The 25,403-nt window shown below is 43.0% G+C and overlaps 1 protein-coding gene across 6 annotated transcripts in view; it reads left to right on the top strand.

The window, feature by feature from the left end:
• raraa (retinoic acid receptor, alpha a) overlaps positions 1-25,403 on the top strand; it is a 162,367-nt gene that overhangs the window by 132,094 nt on the left and 4,870 nt on the right. For all 6 annotated transcript variants that reach the window (XM_055004885.1, XM_035955475.2, XM_035955476.2 and 3 more), the window contains 2 exons: positions 13,094-13,242; positions 21,074-21,215. In XM_055004885.1, coding sequence (XP_054860860.1) covers positions 13,094-13,242; positions 21,074-21,215 — 291 coding nt within the window. The remainder of the gene's footprint in view (positions 1-13,093; positions 13,243-21,073; positions 21,216-25,403) is intronic.

The following is a 25,403-nucleotide window of genomic DNA, read 5'->3' as shown; positions in this document are numbered from 1 at the left end:
TGTATTAACATTGGTGGCTCCCCCAGGATGCACGCCTACACAGTAAAGGGGAGTGGGGGAGTGGGGGAGTGGGGGGGGGCACTGCAAAGCTGCCTTCTCTCACTTTTAATGCTCTGGCCTAATTTTCTCTCTTCATTTGCTCTCTTTTCAGCTCAATTTTTCAATTCAGCGCGATTTGTAAATCAAAATTTATTAAAGCACCAAAGTAAATGTTTTACTGCCCGTCCTTTCCTCATCATGTCTTTTCATACATTTCTCTTTTTCTTTCTGTGCTTTGCTCCTTTTACATTTACTTCACTCCCTCCCAGATTATGTTCCCATGCTTCCTATAGTAGCCGACTTCCCGTAACTCTTCATCTCCTCATTTTGTCCTCTCGTCTCTCTTTTCTCTAATTATTGGTCCACTTCCATACATGCTGCTACTGCTATTCATTACTGATTGACAGTAGTGCTATTGTGTATCCTAACGGCTCTCTCATCACACTGAAAAACTGCGATAGAGATATGTAATATTAGTCAACTTTAAATTGAAAGCACTGTTCTCCGTCCTCACCTGTATGTGCCGCTATTCATGACAGTCCCCCTTATCCCTTGAATTATACAACGGAAACTGCTGAATAATTGATGGGCCCCACTTAGCTTAATGGACAGACTTAACTGGGAGCGGCGTGCGTTCCTATTGCAGCGGAACTGGGTCGCAACAAACAGGACCCAGTCACCCCGAGGGTCATAATGAGGCCCGGGTCACGAGGCTGAGAGACACAGCAGTCAGCAGAGGCCAGCTGGGGTTAACTGGACCCCAGAGGGAAAGCGGACAGGAGGGGAGAAGTGGAAGCGTTAGCACCAGGCTCACCTGAGGGCTCGGCTCAGGTTACTTCCACTCATTGTTCTTGACAGCTGTGCTTACTACTGTGTGCATAGGCAGCAAGCATGCTAATGTACATGCATGCTATCATGCCTATTGTTTTTAAACATGTCATACACATATGCACTTACAGATGGAGGAGCATGCTTAACTCTTGCACATGGATGGTTATTTTGATTCTAGTGTTGTTTATGAAAAAGTATTTGCTTCGGCAGTTTGTTCATTCGGGTTTTTTTTTCTGGGTCAGAATGAGCTTTTTGGAGGTTACTAAGCATGACAGTAAGCATGACTGGTCCATGCACAACAGCATAATGAGAATTTTTACCTTTTTTTTTTTTATTCTTGATTCTTGTCGTCTTGACTCAGTTGATTTTCCTTTGGTGTTGGCTCTTTGAAGGCACTTCTAATGTCTTTGGGATGTGCCAGCAATTCATCTATACAGTCTTTGAAGAGTTGAATTTTCAATTTTTACATTCATAAACTAACTTTTACACTAAAACATTTAACAAGGTTTATTTGAAGATTTGCATTGCTGCATTGCCAGTTTTTACTTATTGGTTATTGTTTACATGAACAATTGGATCAATAATATAGTTTGTCGCAAAAAAATTGTATCCTTGATATCAAAGTGTTTGGGTTGGTTCCATGTATGTTTTGTGTGTGTGTGTGTGTGTGTGTGTGTGTGTGTGTGTGTGTGTGTGTGTGTGTGTGTGTGTGTGTGTGTGTGTGTGTGTGTGTGTGTGTTGTGATCAAATGGCTTCCCCCAGGCTGCATTGAAAGGTCAGGGATCCATGCAGGAAATTAGTGTCTGCAGAGACACAGACGGCAAAACACACACACACACACACACACACACACACACACACACAGATAGAGAGAATTCAAAAGCACAACTCATACCCGAGGAAGCTTAACATGTCCTTCATTAAATTCTAGTAACATCCCACTGCACTCCCCTGATGACTGTGCCTGCTCTCATCAGCCATTTGTCCTAAGCACCGAGCGAACTTAATGTCCCAGTGCTATTGACGAACACCTCCATTTCATATTTATTTATTTTTTTTGCATTAGCGCTGACACTAAAGACAAATGAGTCTGCCTCTTTCCGCCCACTCGTTCACCTCTTGCTCTGCCCAAATCTTCCACTCAGGAGCCCCCTGACATTACACATCAGACATCTGAATCAAATGTGTGTCATCACTCATCATTACGGGGCATGAGCAGGAGAGCAGTGGCTGGCCGTGTGGTATTGTGAAGAAAGGTGTTCAAAACTACTGACGTGATATTTGGGGGATTTAGTTGCCTTTCTTTATGCAACAAAACATTACCCAGGTTTGCAGCCAAGTTGTCAGTGTCATAGACTCCAATTTCAGACTATTAATCTGTAGAATATGGTCATACACGGTGATAGTTTTATAGTTTCTGTCACACCGATGTGCATCTAACTTGTTTTCCTCTTCGTCTGACTATTCTAAATATGTCAGCTGTTTCCTCGGGGTCTTTAGGCCATGTTAACCTCTGTGCTGACCTACTAACCCCTCGGGTCCCTGCATCGTTGAACTCTTTAACATGCTAGCGACAGGATAATGGCACACTTGCTGCATCTTTTTGTCCACACCCTCGCAAATACCTCCATTTACATGTACAATAATACCCTTTCAACTGCAAACCTGACATCAGTACTTTGAGCTAATTTATGAAGGGAACTGTTGTCATTATGTTTCTCATATACAGTAGAGGAATGCATATTAGCCTGCCGAGGCTTGAAGGCAGAGGTAAATTACAAGCAAGTTTAACTATAAGCTCTAACTCATGTTGATGAATACATGAAGTGACAAACCTAAAGGGTTTCTGGATTTTAAGAGAAACAGCCTGGTGAGAAGGCACATTATTTAGCATCACTGAACACACACTCCCATCCAAGCGAGTCACGCACATGCTGCACTCGCGACCTCACCCCCACTTCCACTGTCACGCTCCTGCTCTGAAGTTGAGAAGATCAAACCCTCGTAATCTATTCCCCTATGATTGACTATTGTGTTATCCACAGAGGGGGAGAGGGAAAGGAGGAGGAGAAAGAGAGAACATGGGCTGAGAGAGGCGGTTTAACATGACAAAGCCTATCCCTGGTGATCCTGTCTTTTTTCCCCCCTAGATCCTCATGAAGCCTCTTCTCTTTCTTCCTCCTCTCTTGATCCCTTGTTCTTCCTTTTTCTTTTCCACCTCCTCCTGGCCTCTCCAAGTCCACTTTAGCCCTCTAATGCAAATAGCCCTTTGCTCCCTCCATATTTATGACCTGCTCCCTCCACTGTTGAATATGTGCTTAAGAACGGAGAGCCTTGAATGCTGCCAGTCACATCGGATTAGTGAGTGTCAATGGGTAGATAACCTCTCTGTTAGAGTGAGTGAAGAGCAAACACTCAAGCATAAACATTCATGAAGGTCTTTTGGCCTTCAAACACTGGGAGGCACTGTGTGTGGCACTCGGCCCAATAAAGATGAATAGGGTCTGGTTAATGTGTATGGATGTAATTTCAGCTCGGGTAGACAAACTCGTGTATGAAATGCATTTTCTAGTAATTCTTCACCTGTGATTGTTTTTAAATGCTGACTGCAGAAATGTGTTCATGATCTCCCCACTAATTTAGATCATCTGTCCCAAATCTTATAATGCTCTTAAAAGACTTACTATGCTCACGGCCTTTCTCCTTAGACCACTTTTATATCTTTCCCAGCACCTGTCTCTCTTCATGGTTACTTTGAGGTCAGAGGAATATTTTCAGGCCTCTAGCCCCTTCGACTCCTTATTACTGGTTGCTTGTAATGTCGTTGACCTCGAATTTTACGGGAAAAGTGGGAATTGAAGCTTATTTGGCTGTTGCACTCATTCTAAGTGGCTCTGGAAAAAAGAGCATCAGCCAGATGAGTAAAATGCTAACCTTGAAGGATTTTTGTCAGACCACACAGCGAGTGGCTGGATTGGGTGGCCGAGGTTGGGTATTGCTTTTGCACCCTCCCGGCTCCTAGTATGCACGATTGCAAGTTGGTTATCACAGGAGGAAAAGGCAGGCACACAAGTCACCCACTCACGCACAATTCTATAATTAACCAACACAGGCACTCTGTAAAAGAGAGGCTTAATGTTTCATGAAGCCATTTTCACAGTCAGAGCGCTAGCATTAAAGAGCAGTCTGTAAGAGGCTGCGGTTTCACTGGTGTGTGTTCGTGCTATGATCCAATGATGACCTTGATCTTGAATTATGTGTCATGAGGTATCACGACTCTAAGTTACTCCAGGAAGGGTGTATTAATTCACTTCGCAAGAGCTGACAAAGGGGAGGTTACACTGCGGTTACACCTTCTCTTCTTTCTTACTTTGAACAGTGTGTCTAGAAGCAAACATGCCAGCATGCACTGCTTTTATTCGGGGCGTGCTTTTGAAATGTTTGTCTTCCATGTCACAGTCCTGTCACTCATCTCATCTTTCCCTCACAGATGTTCTTCCTCTCTATCTTTATCATCCCCTGTTCCTATCCCTGCTTCCCACTCTCCTGCCTTCTGTCTATCTCTTAATGTAGGTCAGTCAGGATACACAGCTGATTGTACACAACTGCGGATTGTGTGCGATCAGCTTGTAAAAATAACTTCAGATCTAATGTGGGCACATTGCTTATATTCATTACGTGGGTTAATCTGTCGTCATTCTTACATCTTCCCCCATGCGCACAATGCATATATTCACTAAAACCACAGTCTATGTTCAGAATCGTTAGTGATTTCTACAGTCTCTCCCACACTCTTACACTGAATGTAATGCATTCATGCCCACACCACGACATGACATGTGTTCCAGTCTGCTGAAACATGCCGCTGTGCCTGCACACATCCTGGAATCCTCTGGCCAATGTGGACTGCCTTTTGCCCCGTTGTGCCCACCATGTCCCTCACCATCAGCTCATGCCAAATATCTCCAGTCACCCTGGGGCAAGTGCCAACTCACATAGTCCCACCGTCAGTCAGCAGGCATAGACAGCTGCTGGGTAGAGTTACACCGTGTTACTCATGGTTGCAGGGGAGCTTTGTTGCCAGGGATCTTGTGGTTCTTGCCGACAAGCTAACCGCCTTTGGATGCTTTTGGTTGTGTTTGTTTTGTTCTTGCTCAATTAGATCCATAAACATTGGCGTGCTTGTAGGATTTGAGAAATGTTTTTTGTGCTATAGATGTCCTGTGCATTGTGTATTTGCTAGGAGACTCATAATTACCTGCAGCGAATGCTAGCTTGCAGCAGCAAACGGCAGCTACTATGGTTAACACTGAAGTCTCTGCTCAAAGTCTGGGGGCCCTTCAGACCTCACCTTTGCCATCTGCTCGATCGCTCACAGCCCGTCCCCCTCCCTGCTCCACACTCTAGTTTGTCCACACATGTTCTCAGTTCTGTCTCCATTTGCCGGGGAAGCAGTGATAGGAAAACCTGGTGTGTTGTTATTTCAGAGGCCTGGCAGCGCAGAGAGGGAAGTTGTCTTGGGCCCCTTGGAGAAGGTCTTGGGAACATGGTGGGGGCCGCTGCTCTGATAAAAACCAGGCCTGGCCTAGACAAGAACATGCTGATGTTCACATGCACAGGCTCTCGCGCACGTGGAGAAGATATCACACAACATGCACTCATACACACACATAGTTACACAAGTATGCATGTTTTTGTTGCTTGTGTTCCCACGAAAACAATCAGGACAAAAAAAAAAGCATGTCACATATCCGCATACATCCATGCAAACAACCCTCAGCCCATCCAGATGTAAAGATGCCGTAAATCACCCGTGCTAAACACAACCTGGTGTTTTCCCCGCTTCTGGTCCAAGACAAACACCATCATTTCCTGGTGTTGAGGAGGGATCGTCATAACAGGCAAGCAAGACTCCTTACTCTGCACCGCCTTGCCCTTCGGCCTCTGCTCAGGCCCTCATTTATCACTCACGAATGTGTGTGTTTTTCTTGCCGTGACACTCTAGATGGGTGAGTTATTTGGCCCCAATTTGGAGCTCTATCCATCAAAATTTGGTCTTGGAGTCAGTGTAGCCTTCAAACAGCACAAAACACAAACTCTAGCTGTCACATCAATTTCTGCTTTCTCTGCAGAATTTGAATATCTGCAAAGGTTGCAAAACAACAGGCTGTTGTTGCTCTGAAATGTAAACTGCAATGTTCTCTCCTAAGTGGAAGTGATATGTCAATTGCCAAATAAAAGTAGATTAGAATCTGACTAAACTCCAAGTTTGATCCATGTCCCTTCTTCATTTACATTAGGAGCATCATGAGTCAGATGTATGAATTAAAATGTCTGACTGTGTTAGGAACCACATATCATGCCAGACCTTGATTATTCCAAAAATGATGCAACACTGCGAATATTTTCCCATATTTTTTTAGAAAGCTTAAAGATCCATTTATGACAGAACCCTGCAACTTCATTCTTTCTATCCTCCTCTCCTCTCCCACTCTTTCTCCCTCTCTCTCTAGATTGAGACGTCACACTGCAAGAAGATTGACATGCAGCAGCTTAGGTGGAGCACCACCAGGCAGGGGGATCCTCAGTAATCCTCCTAACTCCCAGTTAGCAGTGACAAATGGCCGGCTAGCTTAACCGACTTAAGCATCAATTACGTTAGGGGATACAATATTATATTTGGCATTAGACAGTTACATGTTTTGCTGGTTCTGTTGCTTCTGCAATGAAATCCTGTCAATATTTTTGTTTACATCTTTAAGTAGAACGTAAATCTGAAAATGACACTCCTGTGCTGTTAATGCTGCTTTTAAGGTCTTTTGCCAGCGGTACGTGACCAGGTGAACATGTTGATGCTTTAACACTCTAAACCACAAGCTGTTTCTTTTGCTCCTGTCACATTTTTACTCACAGTAGGTTCATGTTTTACTGCAATATATATAGTGCTGCACCTTTATGGAAACAGCACGACCATATCTAGAAGTAGAGACAACTTACATGTCTTTTGTTTATTATGACACAAGCATAATCCCATAAAAATAGAAGCAACAATATCGTAATGCCACAGAAGTCCCAAAAAGGAAAAACAGAAAGTAGATTTTTTTTTTAATTATTAATTTTACAAAAGCTAAATATACTTGTAATCAATTTGTACAACATTGGTAAGTTCAGTACCATTGGAAAGTTTTTAAATCTGTGGATTTGTTGTGTTTTAACAGTTTCTGGCTTTGATAGATCATGCAGTTTTGGCACCTTAAAAAAAACATGCCTTTCAAACCCATCAGTAGATTTTTGGGTTCAGAGGGTTACAGTGCACACTCCAGCCTAGCTGAATGATGGTTGCTTTGTATTTGTGATTGTTTAATGTGTAATTTCGTCTCTGTGCCTAATATGTGGAAATCTGAATTGGTGCAAATTGTATAGAGCAGCAGGAGGAGGAAATTGTTAGACTCAGTAGGAGGGACAGGCAGGAATAAGGGGGAGATGAAGGTCCAAACTGGTAGAGGGTGAGAGGTCTGGATTAGGTTACAGTGAATGAGGAAGGCGTGAGGCTTTCTGACTGCTCTCTTGCACCATGTTAACCTCCACTGGCTCTCCTTCCTCTGTTTGGTTGTGTGTGTTTTCACTTATGCCTGTCTGCCCTGCCATCAGATTCCTCCCCCCTCTCATCTAATAACTGTTCACACTCTGTGTTTGAACACAAACACACCCAATTGGTGCTTTCCTTACAGCTGTCGGTCTGTGCTTGCCTGCTAGTGTGTGATTGCGAGCACACGCCTGCCCTCACCCCGGCCCATATTCAGATGGCGCGCATCACTTTGCTGTCAGTACTCAGCAAGGCCGTGAGTGGAGCCCCATCCATTTTCAGCAGAGAGCTGTTATGACGCTTTGTTAAGAGAATGGCAGGATTTCCCTGTAAGCAAGGAAATAGTCCCATTTCCCTCTTCAGTAATTGAAGAGTGCTGACAAAGCATTCCCATACGTGTGTGTATCATTTTCCCTCATGCTTAGCCGCATTCCTGACATGGAAACAAGAAATAAAGTCTGAAAATTTTGCGAAAGTCAACCACCATGCATGAGTGATGCCCTCCTCTGTTCACTTGTTGGTCTGTTTTGCTACACATAAAAGCTTTTTATGTTGCTGCCAGTCGTTTTTGTAGACATGAATGATACACTTCCAGGGTTTTGCAAGGCGTCCTCCATCCTTGGGGCTGTTCCATTGGCCATCCCACTTCATTATTTTAAGCAGACTTCAAAGCAAGCCTTAATGCTGCAGCCTGTGGCATGGTGGTCTGTCTGATGTCTCTTCTCCAGCATACTCACTGTATGGGAAGACAAATGGTGCTCTATATGTTTTTCCATGTACCTTACACGTGGCGGGCATGTGTGTGTATGCGTGTGTATGTGTGTGTTCAGATAACCTAATGGAAGCCAGGGAACACAATGGTCCGTGACTGAGTAGGATTCAACAAAGTGGAAGATCCTGTCAAAGCCCTCCCTCTCTTGCTCCATCCCTTCTGCCTTCATTTTCTCCCGTTCTCTTCACCACAGTCCAGCCAGCCCAACCAGCCAGCCTGCTAATGTAGTTAGCCTCCCCCTAATGATGGTGAAATCTCATTAATATGCTTCACAGCTGGGCCCAGTAACCAGTGGGGATGAAGGTAATCAAATCTCAGAGGACTAACCTAGAGCTGAACCTCAAGAAATGCTCAGCAGCACTGAGCTGAAACAGTCCAGTGTCTGGAGGCTTGATAATAGCCAGTAGGCTCATGTGTGTCTCTTGGTCTTGATGCCTTTGAAGTGCTGATGTTCGCCAGGCCATCTTATGTCAGTATTAGATCTCAGGATAGTTCGTCAGCTAAGGATAGATTTCATTTCAGTCTTGTGCATATTTGTCCATTTATGTCTAGTCGTGGGGTAATTGCTTATGGAAGATGTGACTGCGAGGACTTGGCTTCACTCTGAGTGCACTTGTGGCTCATGATGTATGCAAAGTGAATTTGAAGAGTGGCATTACAGACCACTCACACTTGAACTTAATTAAATCACCGATGCTTTGGCTCCGAGTTGGAGAACAGCACACTACATTAAGCTATTAAGACATCAGGGAGCTGCACACACGCAGACTCTCATGCACTCTCACACACACACACACACACACACACACACACACACACACACACACACACACACTGTTTAGAATACTTGTCTGGGGATCAAAGGAGAGATGTAAGTAAATTAAATCTAGGGGCTTTGGCATATTGATCATTCAGAATTGGTTTTATGAGATAAGTAGTTGTTAATTTACGGACAACTGACTCGCAAGTGTTCAGACCAATTACACTTAGAGTAACCCAAAAATGTGTGTTGTTTTTATGTTATTTAAATGCTGGTTCTCATCATTTTCAGCTGGGTCAGAGGTCACGCAGGAAAATCTTTGTTTAAATGGACTTGTGCTGTTTCAGCGCAGTGCAGCGTCAGGCTTTCTTTTGCTCGTTACACCTGACTCTCTGTGCTGTTAATTCCCGCTGCTGGGACTGGTCTGACAACATGCCAGGCTGCACACTTTGATTCAGAATCATGTCTGCTTAACAAGAACTGCTGTGACCATATGGTTTGTGTTTACCCTCCCGATCAGAGTGCAATAGATTTCTTATCAGTTACTTCTCTTTTGTTTTGCTTTTTTTATTCAAACATTATTTTCAGGGTTTCTGGACCTTGTTCTTGCATCTCCAAGCAAACTGGGGTGTTATTGGCTATTCATTGTCGCTCTCTCTTGGATAAAGGAATGATATTCTAGCTGTAGCTCAAGTATTAGTTACCGTGATGACTTTGTGGGCTCTGGAGGGGCCCTGGCCTGGATACCTTGCCAGACACAAATTTCCAGTGTTAACGTGATGCAAGGATATTGAGGGAAGCTCTCCAGGCGAGTGTGAGTCAGTTCTTCCAGTGTTTGTGCGTATGATTTTGGGGAGATCGCACAATAGGCATGCTTGTTTGAAGGTTGGTGCTGATCAGAGCTTGGACGCAGGCTGGTGTTGAATAATGCCTGGGTGAGGACTGCTGAAGGGCTAAGTAGCTCTGTCCTGTCTGCTGTGCCTCTCTGCCTCTCTGTCCACAGGCCTGCCATTGTTTTGCTCCATGCCTCAGCTTGACAAGGCTCCAGAAGCCAGCCATTGTATTTAATTACAGTCGCCAGCCCCCTCACAGACTCTTGTCCTTGTGTCCCAGATTTCCATGGGTGCTCTCATTAAGAGTGTGTGTGTGTGTGTGTTTGTGTGTGTGTGTGTTCAAATGATGGGGCTTTTTTTTAATGGACACCGGAAAGTCTTTAGCCTGTTCAAATGTAAGCATAGATGCAATTTTTGTGTGTGGTTGGGTGGCACATCTGTTTGTCTCTGCGCGTTTCTAATGAAGGCAGCTTTAACGTGGATGAATAGCTCTGTGGTCACCCTAATAATGCAGCGCTGTAATCAGTCCACATCAAGAGAGGCAGGAGAGCACAGAAAACTGTGAATGGTTTTTTGCTAATGAGAAAATATGCCGTGTTATGTAAGGGCTGCTCTATTTACGTTTAATTTGTTTGACATGAGTGTGGTGACTGCTTACCCCAGCGGCATGGGCAAAGATGGCTCAAAATGACACCAATAAAATGCCGATAAGCAGCAAAGGGCAGACTGTCCCTGGCCGCAATCTGTCCATGTTCTCGCTCGCATTGTGACTGAATCCCCTAAACTCCTTTTCACAAAATCGCCTCATTGCCTTTTTCCTTCTAAGACATTTTACAAAGAAAGTGCCCTTTGCTAGAAAATAGTGTAATCCCTCAATATGCGCATATGTCAGATCGGTCTCTCTAAAATTAATAATCGTTACCGTTTCCAGTGCTTGAAGTTGAATCCAGACAGGTGTGTGTATAATATAAAGGACTGTGTAACTTGAGGTGAAAATATTAGTAATGTAATGCAGCCTTGCTTACACTCCCTCTCTGTGCACCGAGGGTGAAAGCAATCTTTTTTTTTTTATTTCCATCGTTGCTTATTGTTCAAACACATCATAGCGTGCGGTCCCTCCTACATCTTTGTCTGTTAGTTATTCCCTACCTGCTTCCCTTCATCATCTAAAAAGTGTTGCTTTCCTCTCCTTTCCCTGCTGCAGTCCACATCATCACAAGTCCTTTTCTCTCTCCTAAAAATAATGAAAACCCTTTACCCTGTCACTGACTTCACTACATATTTCAACTCATATTGACCCATTTACACCAAGAGCTTTAAAGGTTGTTGTTGCTGTCAAGTGGTATAAGACATTTGGGCCTCATAAAAACCTTAATGTCTTAATATACTAGGCCTGATTAAGTGTCACTGTGAGATGCTGCAATGTGAGCTTTATTACTGTTTAGCTTAACTGTCCCAGACACCTGAAACCCTCTTGGACAAGCGGTATGTTTTTCTGACAGCAGATAGCAGCCAGGCTTTGGAGAGGCTAGATTTTGGTGTACGGTGATGATGTCTGTTATTTGTTCCAGTAAGTCTTGAAAGTATATGGTCATCAGGTTGGTTTATTTAGGTTGCTCTGAACATAATCTTCCCCTGCACCATCTGCTACATGTGACCGGCAAGCAGAAACCTACACACACATAATGAAAGGATAGTGCTTATGTGTGTGTGTGTGTGTGTGTGTGTGTGTGTGTGTGTGTGTGTGTGTGTGTGGAAAGGACAAAGGCTTGATATGTGCTTTATGTTGCCCAGTGTACAGTCTGGTTATAGCTGTGTCCAGTCTAAGTATCATGTTTGTCTGAGGTGCCGTCACGTGAACTGTGTTTCTAGTTATACTATAGTCCTGCTGAACCAGCCCCCCTCTGGTAAATATAGGTGGCTTATTGAGCTGCTTTCCAGCTTTGTGAAGCAGATGATGCTGGGCGGAGCAATGTGGGCTAAAATGATGCAGGCAGATGGATGTTTTAAGTGCCATAGCACCGAGAATCACGTCAAGCACTGAAAATTGTCCTAGATTGTTTAGTTATATTCATATTTTGTGCCGTTACTTGTCTACCTACTTGTATTCAGACCACCGTCACTGACACATTTTTGTCATTTTTATTATTTTGTTATGTGCATTTAAGCAACGAATAGTCAATTGGATATCAACGCTCTGCCAGTATATTGGCTTCAGCATGAGAAAAACCTGACAGGGGTCACTAGCAAGTAGAAAACAGATGCTAGCTCATAGGCTCACCATTTGCAAACAGGGATTATACACTTATTTGGTCAGCGATAGGTCACAGGGTAAAGGTCGGTGCAGTGTGAATGCATGTTTTTATATCTGATTAAAGTGTTTTTCAACATACAGGATATTGAGGTCAGAGTCTAATACATATTACTTTAGTTTAATCCCCAGTCATTTTATTTACCATGTACAAGCAAACACAATACGACTACCCTACAAATTGCCCTACACTGTGTCATTGTAGCCTCTATTGGACAAATGTGGAGTGTATTTATGTATGAATAAATAGAAAAAAACTAATCTTAGGTGCGTGTGTTTGGTGTGGGGGTCACTGAGCTACAAAGATTTGTCTGACTTGGTCAGTAGCAGTCTGTACTATTGGTAGCTTTGGCACAGTGTGTGATTTATATTTTAATATTTTGAAGCCCTTGCGCTTAAAAAGACTGCAGAGTTTAAAAATAAATAAAGGCACAGCTACAGGCTTTGTATCAGCACAGAAAACCTCTCTTTGAACCCTGCTACAAATGCAGCCCCTTGTTATATCACACACACACACACACACACACACACACACACACACACACACACACACACACACACACACAAGACCTAATTTTGGCTGTAAATAAAAATGCTGCAGAGGCTGAATACATTGGCGCTTTGATGATCCAAGTGTGCGTTTCGAACTGTTTGTCCTTTGAAGACGTTTTATGGAGTCTTTCCTTTGGCTCATCTGATCAAGAAGTTCTTCTTACATTTTCAGCTTCTTTTTTTTTTTTTCAAACACAGCACTCGAAAGTGAGTAAGTTCCCCTTCTGGTGATTTGTATTGGGTGTCGTCTACACTGTATCAGTCCTGCGCTGGGTTGTTTAAGATCTGTGTGAGTGTACACATGAGATTGTGTGTTTATCCCCCTCATATCGATTAATGCCGAATGTCTGTCAGCGCTCCATCTGATAGCGTTCACTAACCGCCTCTTGTTGCTCTTTTCCTCTCACAGCGATAGAGACCCAGAGTACCAGCTCAGAGGAGATAGTGCCAAGCCCGCCCTCACCTCCCCCGCCACCCCGCGTCTACAAGCCCTGCTTTGTGTGCCAGGACAAGTCCTCAGGGTACCACTATGGTGTCAGCGCCTGTGAGGGCTGCAAGGTGAGACTCCCGGCCTTCCTCTGAATCTGCCAAGCAAGCAAGATGTTCGTCAGTCTTATAACCTTCATGTGATTTCCACTTGTGGAAAAGAAAATACACACATCTTCACAGCCTAGACTCAGATGATGAAAATGATAAGCCACTTCATTGTGGATATTTCGCATCCCTCTGAGTTTTTCAGTATTTAATGCTGAAATTTGATGTCAGAAAGATGTCGGAATTGTTTTTGTCGAGAAAAATCGACTGGCATTATTGCTTGCTTTGTGAGATTCTGTATGAGCTGAAGGAACTGCAGTGGTCTCTTTCAACACTCATACCTGCGCTCATAGTAAAACAAGATAACATATATGATGGACCTGCTTCTTATCATGTGCGGAATTTGAAACATTGTCCATCCACGTAGTTTTTTTTCTTTTTTGAATGTTGTTTCTTCTCATATCAGCATTGCTGACGTGTCCACATTGGCCATCTATTATCAATACAATCGTGTTGCACAGGTGCTGAAGAGGCCTCATAACCTCCTTGTGTTCTGTTATCAGTTGGTAGTTGCTGTGTGCATGCATACGTGCTCTTCTGTTAGTGCGAGCACACAGACTTCTTTATCTCACTGCTCCCAAGGCGAGGAGCCACAGTTGTGTAAGCTCAGAGGAGGATAGAGATGAGGAGTAGGAGGGATCTGTGGAATCTAATATAATGTTACTGCCAGGTGCAAACCCTGTTTCTCCACAGCGTCAATATTTCAGAATCCATTTTTTATTACCATTTCATTTTAGTTTCTTGGCAATCATGCACTCTTGAATTTACGGAGAAGAACTTTCCAAAAGTCGTAGAGTCTCAACAAAAACATGAGTATGTAAATCTGCCCAGCAAGGTTTTCTCATGAGACATGCAGTGTGTGCAGCTAGAGGAGGTAAGGAGCGGTTGGATGAAGACAAGCTGGGTGGTGCACTAACGGTGGCAGATGCCTGCTAGACCCTCTGAGTTTTTGACTGTGTAGCCAATACTGCAGTCCCTCTGTGTTTCCATATGTGCACGGATAGAAGTGTTGTGGAAGGAAGGGGATAGAGCAGAGAGAAAAAGACATACTGAAGTAGGCAGGAGGCAGATGCAGTAAAAAATATGAAACAGTAAGGAAGGGCAGGCACCCAGGGGGAATGTAGAAATGCAGACAAAACGATTCAAAGATGGGAGAGACTGCAAAGAGGGAGATAGGAGTAAGAGAGCAGACTGTGCTGTGGGAGGCATGAACAGGCAGACAGAGAGGGAAGAGGGGATGGTTGGAGGGGCAGCAGATTAGGTGGACGGGGTACAGGGGCCACAGCTGAACTCAGTGACACCAAAGGAAAGACGGTCCACGCCCCAGAGCACGAGGGAAGGGGAAAATAAGTAAAGAATGCGCAAAGGCAGGAGAGCACTGTGAAGCGAGGAGTGTGGCACGCACACATGTATATACACACATGTAACCCTTTAACACAAACCCTCTGAGTGATCCATGAAACTTAACCTGCTTCCCAAATGCAACATATAAAAAGTGAACAAAGTAAATAAAAGCTGACCCCTATGCTGTTTTATGGAGAGAACCAAACTGCTGCTTAGTGTGCTGCTTCACCCAATTTTCAAGCAAAAATCTTTCAAATTTGATAGTACTAGTTTGTAAAATATGAAGATATGGAAGTAGGGCAAACAGCAGTCTTTGAAAGCCTGACTGTTGATGAAACAAAAGCAACACCTTCAACTCATCACTTTGGGAAATGGCGATGTTAGTTTTTACTATTTTACGAACTAATAATACAATTCATTGATCATGAAAATAATTGGTAGTTGCAGCCCTGCCGACGGAAAGAATAAAGAGATGGGGAGAACTGCAAAGTAGCACCAGGAGCTGTGTGTATTTTCTAAAGAATATATATGACAGAGAGATTGGAAACCTTAAAATCTGAATGTGTTTTGTTGTGCTGTATTTACCAAACTGGTGGCACACTCCAGGGAGCAGTACACGGTTTTTTTTAATGATCAAGGGGGAATTTGTATGCAGTTGCATTCTGTAATTTATTGTTAAGGCCAGTGGTTGTGGTACAGTAAGCAGGTACTACATAGGCTGTCACAAGTATGAAATGCTAGCTGTTAATAAATTGTAGTCCAAACAGTTCAATTTATTCCACCATTATGTTTTACATTAGTGGTATTAGTGCCTTTGACTGCCACCTTTTGGCTTTAAATCCGACAAATCACCTCCTCCAGGTTATTTGACTCTGTTTTTTCATTGGCTTAAAACCAAAATGTACCAACAATGGTGCTGTGGTTTTTGGCTTTGCAACTAAATCCATGACATTAAGGTTAATAGATGCTCATCGAAATGCAGTCGGTTGAATATTACATCAGCTTGAGATAAATGGTTGATGACATTAGACCACAGCAGAAGAAGGAGGTCTAAATGGTATTAAATGTGAAAGATGCCATTTTTTTTAGTTTCATGGGTATTTTTTTTGTACAGGTTAATGGAAACAATTCTCCAAAATACTTGTAGTCATCTCAAATAGTGTTTCTGTTTATGTGTATCCATTTCCCCTAAGATGTTTACATGTATTAAGCTCTGACTTTGATCTTAAAACGTTTGATGAAACTCTGCGGCTGTTTCACATCTTAATCTGCTTTTTATGTTTTCACTGAATGCAGCGCTCTATTGTCTAACAGGCACTGAATAAATAGGGATTAAATAAATAGGGATTAAATAAGTAAAATAATAAGACTAAATCACAGCTCCTGGTAGTGTGTGTATCAAAGTGTGTCTGTTCTGTGGTTAGTGTGAATGTTGAACACAACTTGCGTCCCCTCAGGCAGAGGCAGCGGTTGTGCAGTTGTAATTGGTCACCTTCGTTATGGCAAACTCTCATTAATCAGAGGTTTAAGTGGGTTGCTGATGTGGCCTGAGTGAAAATGTAAACAGAAATCAGTGGCGTGCATTAAAATCAATACAAATCTTTATCAGACTTTTGAGTTAAAAGCCATGTAGAAGGTTTGTTCACATCTTTAAGTGAGGTTTTAGTTAGACAGAAATCATTCCTGAAACATTAAAACTGCCATGTTCTTAGAAGGGGACTTAAGTTATTATACACACAATCTGACACTTGCATATAATAGAGAAAAACTTTCTAACAGTATGATAAACACATAAGGAAGGCAGACAAACGATGAGCTGTAATTTTAGGTGATTTCTCCTCTGTGGTTAGAGTGCAATTCTCTGCCAGCACTGAAATCGTGTCAGAACTGACACAGCAGCCAGCTTTTTCAGGCGTTTGTACACTGGGGATATAGCTGATATTTTAATTCATCAACCAGCAGATATTGTGCAGTGTAAATAGTTTTAGAACAATGAAAAACAGTAACTCAATACATGAGTTTTACTGTCAGTTGCTGATGCACTCTCTGCCCCCTGAAACACTGCAGCTCGGTTATGATAGAAAGTCTGCTCTTTCAGCTCTTGGCATTTGTTTCATAAAATGTTTCTCAATAAAACAACAAGCCTTCTCTGCTGAAAATACTTTGTTTCACATGCGATGGCTGAGATAGATTATTGTGAACCAGAGAGAGAATATGTGCTTACTGACTCTGAATCTGATTAACTGCAGCAACAAACACTGTTAGTTTGAGGTAGAGGTGGGGATAACAACAATTTGATTCAAAATTTAAAATACAAAAGCCTTGATTTTTTTGGGGGGCGGGGAGAATTCTCTCCTTGTGTTTTTTTTTTTTTTTTTTTACAGTTACAGCAAGCAGTGGTTTCAGGCTTGAATTCAGGTAATCACATTATTAATGAGACAACCTACATCGGTGATCATACGTTCAGAACAAATTCACCATTATTTAAACCAAAACACTTGTACTTGCAAACAAAACTGAATAATCCACAACTGTTGTGTTTGGATCAAGAACTATGCGTGTGAACAGAACAGTAGTGTACTAGTGGTGGAAGTACTTTAGAAATGTTTTTTTAACTGATGATTTCTCAACTCATAATCAATCAAAATGTTTAGAAATGTTGTCTGAAACTACAAAAATATCACAAGTTCAGCAGCCAGTATCAGCTGCTGGTCCCCTGTCTATGAACCGGCTGCCTGCCCACTCAATAGCTGCAGTGCTAATTTGAAAAATTCAGGATGCACCATATCTCTGACTTCAGAGGAGATGACTTGGCATAGCATACTCAATAATTTAACACTACAGGCATGTGAATGTATGTGGCGTCTCATCTGAGACTGGGGTAAGTTGAGGGTTAGCAGCGTCGGTTTTGCTGCAGCATGCCAAACTACAAAGGCATTTCCTGGGGGCTGCAGCGAACTGAGGAAACAGGAGGGGGATGTTGAGCTCTGCTACTTGGAGACAGCTCATTCGTTTGTTGTTTAAGTTCTACCGCCCGCACATACTTACCAGGATTGCACTTCTTTTCCCCTGCAGATATTAACACTTAAACATTAAATATGCATGCCCACCCCCTCATGTTTATGTTTTTGTCTTGGAGGCATGGCAGTACGGTAGCAGGCCATCTCTCTTCCTGGTATCAACTGCAATAGGAATGGAAATGACCATATTTCCAAAATGCACCGTCTGCCGCTTCATGCATGAATGTCTCCTATTTTCTTTTCTTTTTTTTTTTTTTTTTTTTTAGATGGCCCTCATAGCAAGAGTATGTCCTCACTAATGTGTGGGCTGTAGCCTTAGCTGCTCAGTAAGGGAAGCAGGGTTACAGGCGCTCACATGCAGCAGGAGGCTGGGAACACACTCTTAATCTGGGCGCAGTGTGAAAGTCACATAAGAGAGGATTCCAGTGCTTCCTTGTGAACTCTCCAACCCCAGACACCCCCAGCCTTCCTGTTAATAAAGTGTGTCCTCACACACATGCAAAGGAGAACACACTCATAGACGCATGAAGCTCATGCCGCGCACCAGGTAGACAGCTGTGAACTGAAGAGCACATGACACGCAGTCACGAACGTGCTGTTACCGTTCTCTCCTCTTTTGCATGCTGCACTCCCTCTCCCTGTTCTTGCAGCTCTCATCTCCTCTGAACACTGCAGGGTGGCTGACAGGCCTGCTGAGGGCTCTTGTCGCCGGGTGGATTAAGCGGTGATACAAAAAGAGGCTTAAGGGCCACAGGAAGCAATGACTCCTAAAAGATGGAGAAGGGAGGATGGGCAGGAACAATTGACTGACCTCATGAGCCAGCAGCAACAGCCAATCAGGAGGTGATGCAAGAGTGCACCTGAGCCTCACGGTGTCAGGAGGGAGTGGATCAATCCCCTGGTGACACTGAGGGTCAGGGTCAGGGCACTGTCGGATCAAAGAGGCTATGATATATACAAAGACCACAGACTTATCCCTCAGCATCAGCCGCCAGAAATAACTTAAACTAAAAGCCTTTTCGCTTAACTGTGTTGTTTGTTCAGCACTCGCTATCCTGGTGGGAGGACGCGAGCCTTCCAAGGGTTTACCAAACCATAAAATTTGCACTGACATTCTTGCACTGCACATCTCTGCACTTTTAAACTTTATTTTTATTTTTTCTGTTAAGCCACTTTACCCTCATCTGTCACCCTTGTATATATTGTAAATATTATTACTATTGTTCTATTATTATTTTATTCTTATCACTATGTCTACTGTTACATAAGCTGCTGTAACAATGTAAATTTCCCCTGGAGTGGGGAGAAATAAAGAACTTTATCTTATCTTATCTTTTTTCTTTTTTTTTATCTGCTAGAGGTAGAAAATTCATTGTTTCTATGTTAGAAATGGTGCCAAGAAAGCCCAAATTATTTGAAAATGTTGGAATTTTTAACCTCTTTCCTTTACAAAAAAATGTGTTTTGTGTGATAAAATCTTGCACAGATGTGAAGCATTCAATGATTTCAGAAAAACGTTTAAATGAGGTGACCTTCTGAGTGTTGAGACACTTCCTATTTCAGCTATAAATCACTTTCATCATGTTCAAACATCAGTGTATGTACGCCCATGCTGGTAGTAGGTTACCCAAACAGATGACAGACATGAGAAACTGTGCACACTTCCTCTTTATCAGAAGCCTGCATCACTTCCACTCTGTGCTGGTGGACACGAGATGTGAGAAGAGGCTGGTGATCCGGGAAGGACAAATTGCAGGCTTAGGTCCACCAGCCATCTGTCGGCTAGCAGAGCTAATCCCTCTACGTGGGATGGGACTCCCTGGCAGCTTCTGTACCGCACCATACCACACTCCACCCTCCCTCCGCTGGTTGTACCCACCAAAACATGACCCATGTCTTGCATCAATACTCACTCTGGCCTGTACTACATTCGTCCAGAGCTCTGCATGCTGCGCACTCACTCAGTTGTGCCTGATTTGTATTAACCTCTTTTTATCTTTTTGACACACGAGGGACATTAAAGCGATAAGGCCACAGAGGCCGACATTGATTTTATGTGGTTTGCATGGTGTAAAGAAGAATCAAAGTTGTGTTCTGTGGCTTTTCAAATGATTTGTCACTGCTGATTTTCTATTAACACAAAGCCAGCACAAATTTCCATCCATAAAGCAAAAATATAGCTCTTTCTTCAGAATCAGAGTTGTTGTTTTGGTTGCTAAAAATTTAAAAATGTGGTCAACTTTTCTTTCAAATTGCTTTATTTATATTTTTTATTCACTTTGTAAATTATTTGGTGTTTCTAGTAACTTTAGGACTGCTTTATGCTGCTTTTAACATTCATAAGGAGATATGTGTTGCATCAATCTGGGAGATGTCTTGCTGTTTCAATTCTAACATTGTTTGTCTTCCCTTAAGATCTTTTTCATCCTAGGGACCAAAAATGAGCTCATTATGCTTTGTTCTCTGTCCTACCAGCTTAGACTAAGTTTATGAATTTATTCTCTTGTTTGTTACGGCCCTGTTGGACTGATGTACTATATGGATTCCATTTTTATTCTTATACAACATTTTAAGCCTGCAGTTTCTCTGTGTCTCTGTCTCTCTCTAATAATATGCGCTTGGCCTGGATCTAGAATTGCTTATTTCTGGCTGTCTAAACTAGGCCACAGTTATGTGACACCCAGTAACCCTCTGCCTTTTGCCCCAAACACCTCTGGACTTGTAACATCTCCAAAAGCAGTTTTGTGTTTGTGTGTCTCTTGTGGATTTCACCAAGCAGGTGGACAACCTCATAAGATGGTAGCAGTCCAGTATTAGTCTCTGTCCAGATTATGTGACAGGTTAAGCCCTTTATGGACTTAACTGTTTGATAGTTCATTGCCTCTTAACTGTAGCTGTATATTGGCAATTCTGCATGACCTCTTTTTGATTCAGAATTTTTGAACTTTGCAAATAGTTTTGGGTTTTTTTGCGTGGATGAACTGGATGAAAAGTGACACTTTAACACAGGCATAGATGAAGAGACCTGCCTCACTAATGGCTCCACAGTTGTGCCAAACAAGGCAGATTTTCTGTTTATTACAGAATCTGGTTAGTGCAAACATTTTTTTTTGTTATTGAATGCTTAAATAACGCATTTAGAATAAATTGACTGTGATAAAATATCACAATTTTAAGGTCAGAGTTCATTAGGTTTCTTAAACTAATGGCAAGTCTCAGATGAGTAGCTCAAGGACTGTCAGAAAACTCAAAATTACAATGGTACCTGTGAAGGAATTCTTCAGTTCTTTTAATGTTGTTTCTGTTACTGTAAATGTATATGCTGGGAAATTTAGATCCTTACTGCTCTGTTTGTTAAGACAGTCCCATCCCTCCACCAACACTTGCCCTCTCCCTTCGTTTCCTTATCACTCTGTTTTTCTGTCATGCAGGGTTTCTTTCGGAGAAGCATCCAGAAGAACATGGTGTACACTTGTCATCGGGAGAAGAACTGCATCATCAACAAAGTCACCCGCAATCGCTGCCAGTATTGTCGGTTGCAGAAGTGCCTGGAAGTGGGGATGTCAAAGGAGTGTGAGTACAAAATTCATGTTACCCAAAATACTCCCACAGGGCTTTTAAGGCCAAACACAGATCTCATCATAGTTCTTTAATCCTGGAGGGGTTAGTGGGATTGTTACCACTGCGGGGAGTCTTAAGTCGCAGCATTTGCTGACATTTATTCCACTACTAGCATAAGCGTAAGTGTTGACTAGTGAAGTGCACACAGATCAGCTCTGGCTGTGATTCAGGGGTGAACGTGGACACAAAAGTTTTCATTAATCTATGACTACGCTCACTATCTCCCAAAGCAGTCTGAGAACTTATGTCATAATGCTCTGCAGGGTAGGAACATTTTTGTTATTTTAAACAGACGTTTGTGTTTTGCAAAGCAAAATCTAAATCTTTTAGTTGTTTTTTTATTTAGCTTTGAGGTTTTGGAAAGAAATATCAGCCATATACAGGAGACAAAGGGCAGCCATGATGCAGACTGGCAGTAACAGTCAGGGTGTCGCCAGGCTTGGCAGACCTCCGTGATGAATATGTTCTCACCTGCCGAGAGTGAAAGAGCAGGCGTCTGCTCCCATCATTGCACCCCGGGGGCTGTGTGAACATACACACTCATACACACAGGCAGTCAGACTTGATAAAGTAATTGGTAGAGGTGTGACCGCAGAGAACTCTGAGGCCAGCAGGGTTTTTACCTCAACACATTCACATGACTCACACTGTTACCCACACAGACACGCACTCACTCGCTACCAATTTACACAATGCCGGAGTGTGTGTTTGGGACACGTTCATTCCAATCAATACAGTCACTAAATGCTCTGTAACAAGACATATATCAGTATTGAGACAGAAAGTACAGCACCACTCCTCCCCTCCCAGACATACACCTGTTTAAACACATGCATACAGCCTCCACTGCTCCGTCTCTCTGTGCCTCCTGTCTTCCCAGCGCTATTTACCTCATCTTTGTGGTACAGCAAGTGCAGGGAGCGCTCCCCATGCCACAGCACTGTGGCTTACAGTAAAAGAAGTTATCCTCTGAGCTCCTTAGCTTTGAATGGGGCCATTAATCATGGTTAGAAGGATCACAGCAGCCAGTTATTTTACACACACGTGTGCACTGAGGCAAACAACAGGGGAATAGACTGGAGTTGGAGAGCCATCTAGTGGTGGATAAATTGTAATGCAAAAGAGGAAACAAGGTGAGAGGATTTTTCTGAATGGACTCAAGGCTGGAAATTTGATCATAGATTTATAGATTTTCTCCCACCTTTGTCGTGCTTTTTCTGGTTTAATGTTTTTTTTTCAGATTGTGGTCATTTTGTGCAGAATGTGCAGATTGCTTTCTCTTGTGGTCACAACAGTGACTTTGGCCAGTGAAACTGGTCTGGGCTGGTGAGGAAGGAGAGGCTGGCCATCTGGGGGCCAGCAGGGACTCTCAGTGCTTGTGACACACACCCCAGAACGCACATGCTCATCAAAATGCTTGCTTGTGCATAATTTCATGCGCACGCTGAAATTATGCACATATGAAGTGACAAACACAAATTGGTATGAAAAAAAAATGCTTTAACAGAAATACGCCATGACAGCTCCACTTAGAATGCCATACACTGTCTGTCACGCACACATACAGAAGGTGGACCCCCTGCTAGCGCCAGGGGACGTCTGGGTGACCTTGTGTCTGCTGGCAGACAGCTCCAGACGACAGTGCCAGGCCTGCTGCCAGGTGGCAATGCCAAGCAAGACGGCATCAGAAGGAGGGGGAGGGTTTGGGGAGCGAGTGCAGGGTTACAAGGGAAAACGCCTGGAAGCTACTGCCAGTTAGCTGTCAGCCCGACAATGTGTAGTTAAAGCAGAACACTATGTATGGCTAAAATGATGGGTAACATTTGAGGAAAAAAGTCTAAAATAAAGTTCAAGATTGTGGCAACCTGAAAAGCCCCAAAATATGCACAGTCTTTTTTTACATAGCTATTTTTTTAAATATATCACTAAATATTGGTTCATATATGTGCATGTTGACCTTAGCCTAGTATAGCTGCTCCCAGCCTACAGCTAGAATCCTTCCTAGGGGTCACTAGTTGAGAAAAAACTATGACGTCTCTTTTGCTTCTAACTTGTTAATTATCATGTAGTTGCACATCTTCAGGCAAGTAAAAGATTCAAACTAACCCTCGGGAAAACTTGATATACTAACAGCTTATAGAAATGTGTACATTCTCAAGCAGATAGGGAAAAAAGGACAAGCAGTAGTTACAGTATGCAAATATAAGGCTTTATTTATATCACATTTCAGCAATAGCAAATGCATTCCCACAGCTTAATCCTGTTCTTTTTAGCCATTCTGTATGACTGTATGCACATCCTCTATACTGTGTTTGTTAGAATTCAGAGCAACCTCCCTCCCTCAGAAACCACTCCTCCTTGCTTTTTTTTTTTTTTTTTTTGGTCTAACTCACAAAGTTATCGCCCACATTTTCCTCGAGGAAGGTGTTATTCAGCGATAGAAAAAGTAATAAAAGCAAAATAAGATGAAGCACAGAATGATGGAGAACAGTGCAAAGGGAAGATAACATCAGCCAGAGAGGTAGGATAGCAGAGAAAGATGAAGGCTGTGAGAGGCAAGAGTATTGAACCCAGTGTGAGCTAGAATGAAAATCTAGACTTGAGAGAGCAAAATGGGGGGAGGAGGGAGGGATGAGAGAGGCTGGAGGACAGAGAGAGGGGGAAAGTTTCATCACTGTCGACGGTGGCTCTGCGCTGCGAGCAGCAGGAGCAGGGGGAACATTGACATTTTTATCTTTCCATTGAATTTAATCTGTGTGATGGACGAGCTGCCAGCGCTTTAATTTTCCTCACACGAATTATCCCTGTCTGCCCACCTCTCTCTGTCTTGTACACAGACACAAACACGCACACGCACAAATGCGTACACACCGTGGCACAGAAATCGTCTATTAAGTGCACGCTGCAGCTGAAATCCACTATGAGAGCGAATGATTGAGTGATGGCTGCACGTGTGTGTGTTTGTGCCCTCACAGTATTCTGTACACGTTACACGCCGGCTCTTATAAATCATTTTTATGCTACGAGCACGTAACTGCAAACAATCCGGGATGCAAGTTCGCCCATTAGCATTCATATTCTCATAATGCATTTTGAAAGATGCATTGCTGGAAGTTGACATACACAATCATCAAAATGCACATTTGTGTCTACACACACACACACACACACAGACACACACTAAAAAAAATCAAGGCAGTATTTCTTTCATTTGCATGCCCCCACCCAAATTATTGCATGTGGCAATTCGCCATGACAGATCGCCAGTCATGCCTAATAGTTCTTTAATGACTTCATTAAATTGTGTTGTGTGGCTTATGATTGTGCTGCCAATTTGTCAGTGCGGGTAATGTCTGGGCACTTGGGATGCCCCACTTTTATTTGTGAATTAATTGGACATTGACTGTGTTGCAGCCCTCCGCCCCTCCCGTCATGGCAGACGGGACACAGATTCCCAATCAGCCCCACAAGCAGAGCTGGCCCAAATGTGTTCAGCGGCTTACTACAATTTTACGCTACCGGCCTGCAAAGCTTAGCATTGTCACAGAGGCCGTTCCCTCACTAACTAAGTCTTAATTAGCTCATTAAAGTAGATGAAAGTGTATGTTTTTCTTGTTTTCATTGCCGTTGCTTAGTAAACTGTTTCATTATAATATAGTGTATAGTAGCAGGTTTAAAATCATCATTGGTCACCCTTTACTGCCCTGTTTTCTCATGCATTTCTATATGTTTTGGTAGCTGCACTAGCCTGCCAAATGACTACCAATAAACACTGGAAAATAATGCATTATCAGGATCACAGCAGGGTCTTCTTCATTTCGTGCTTAGCAATAACATAATGCAGGATCAGACTTCCAGCCCCCGCCTTCCTCCTTCCCTTCATGTTCTCCCAGGCAGGGAGGCCTGTCTGTGGGCTGATAAATGAGCAGCAACACTGAGTAGTGCTTCCCTCCTTGGCCTCGGTCCAGGCCCCTCTGTCAAAGACACTGATCTCCCATCAGCCCGAGCGCTCTTGCCCTTAATGGTCAAGGTTATGATTAAGACAAGGAAAATCTGATCTTAGGTCATTGGCTGCGGGAAATGCAGGTAGCTCCAGGGGAGGCAGAGATTGGAGAGCTGATAGAGATGAGTTTAGGAAAG

Source organism: Amphiprion ocellaris, chromosome 18, assembly GCF_022539595.1.
Source record: "Amphiprion ocellaris isolate individual 3 ecotype Okinawa chromosome 18, ASM2253959v1, whole genome shotgun sequence".
NCBI lineage: Eukaryota > Metazoa > Chordata > Actinopteri > Pomacentridae > Amphiprion > Amphiprion ocellaris.
This window is presented reverse-complemented; position numbering and strand designations above follow the sequence as displayed.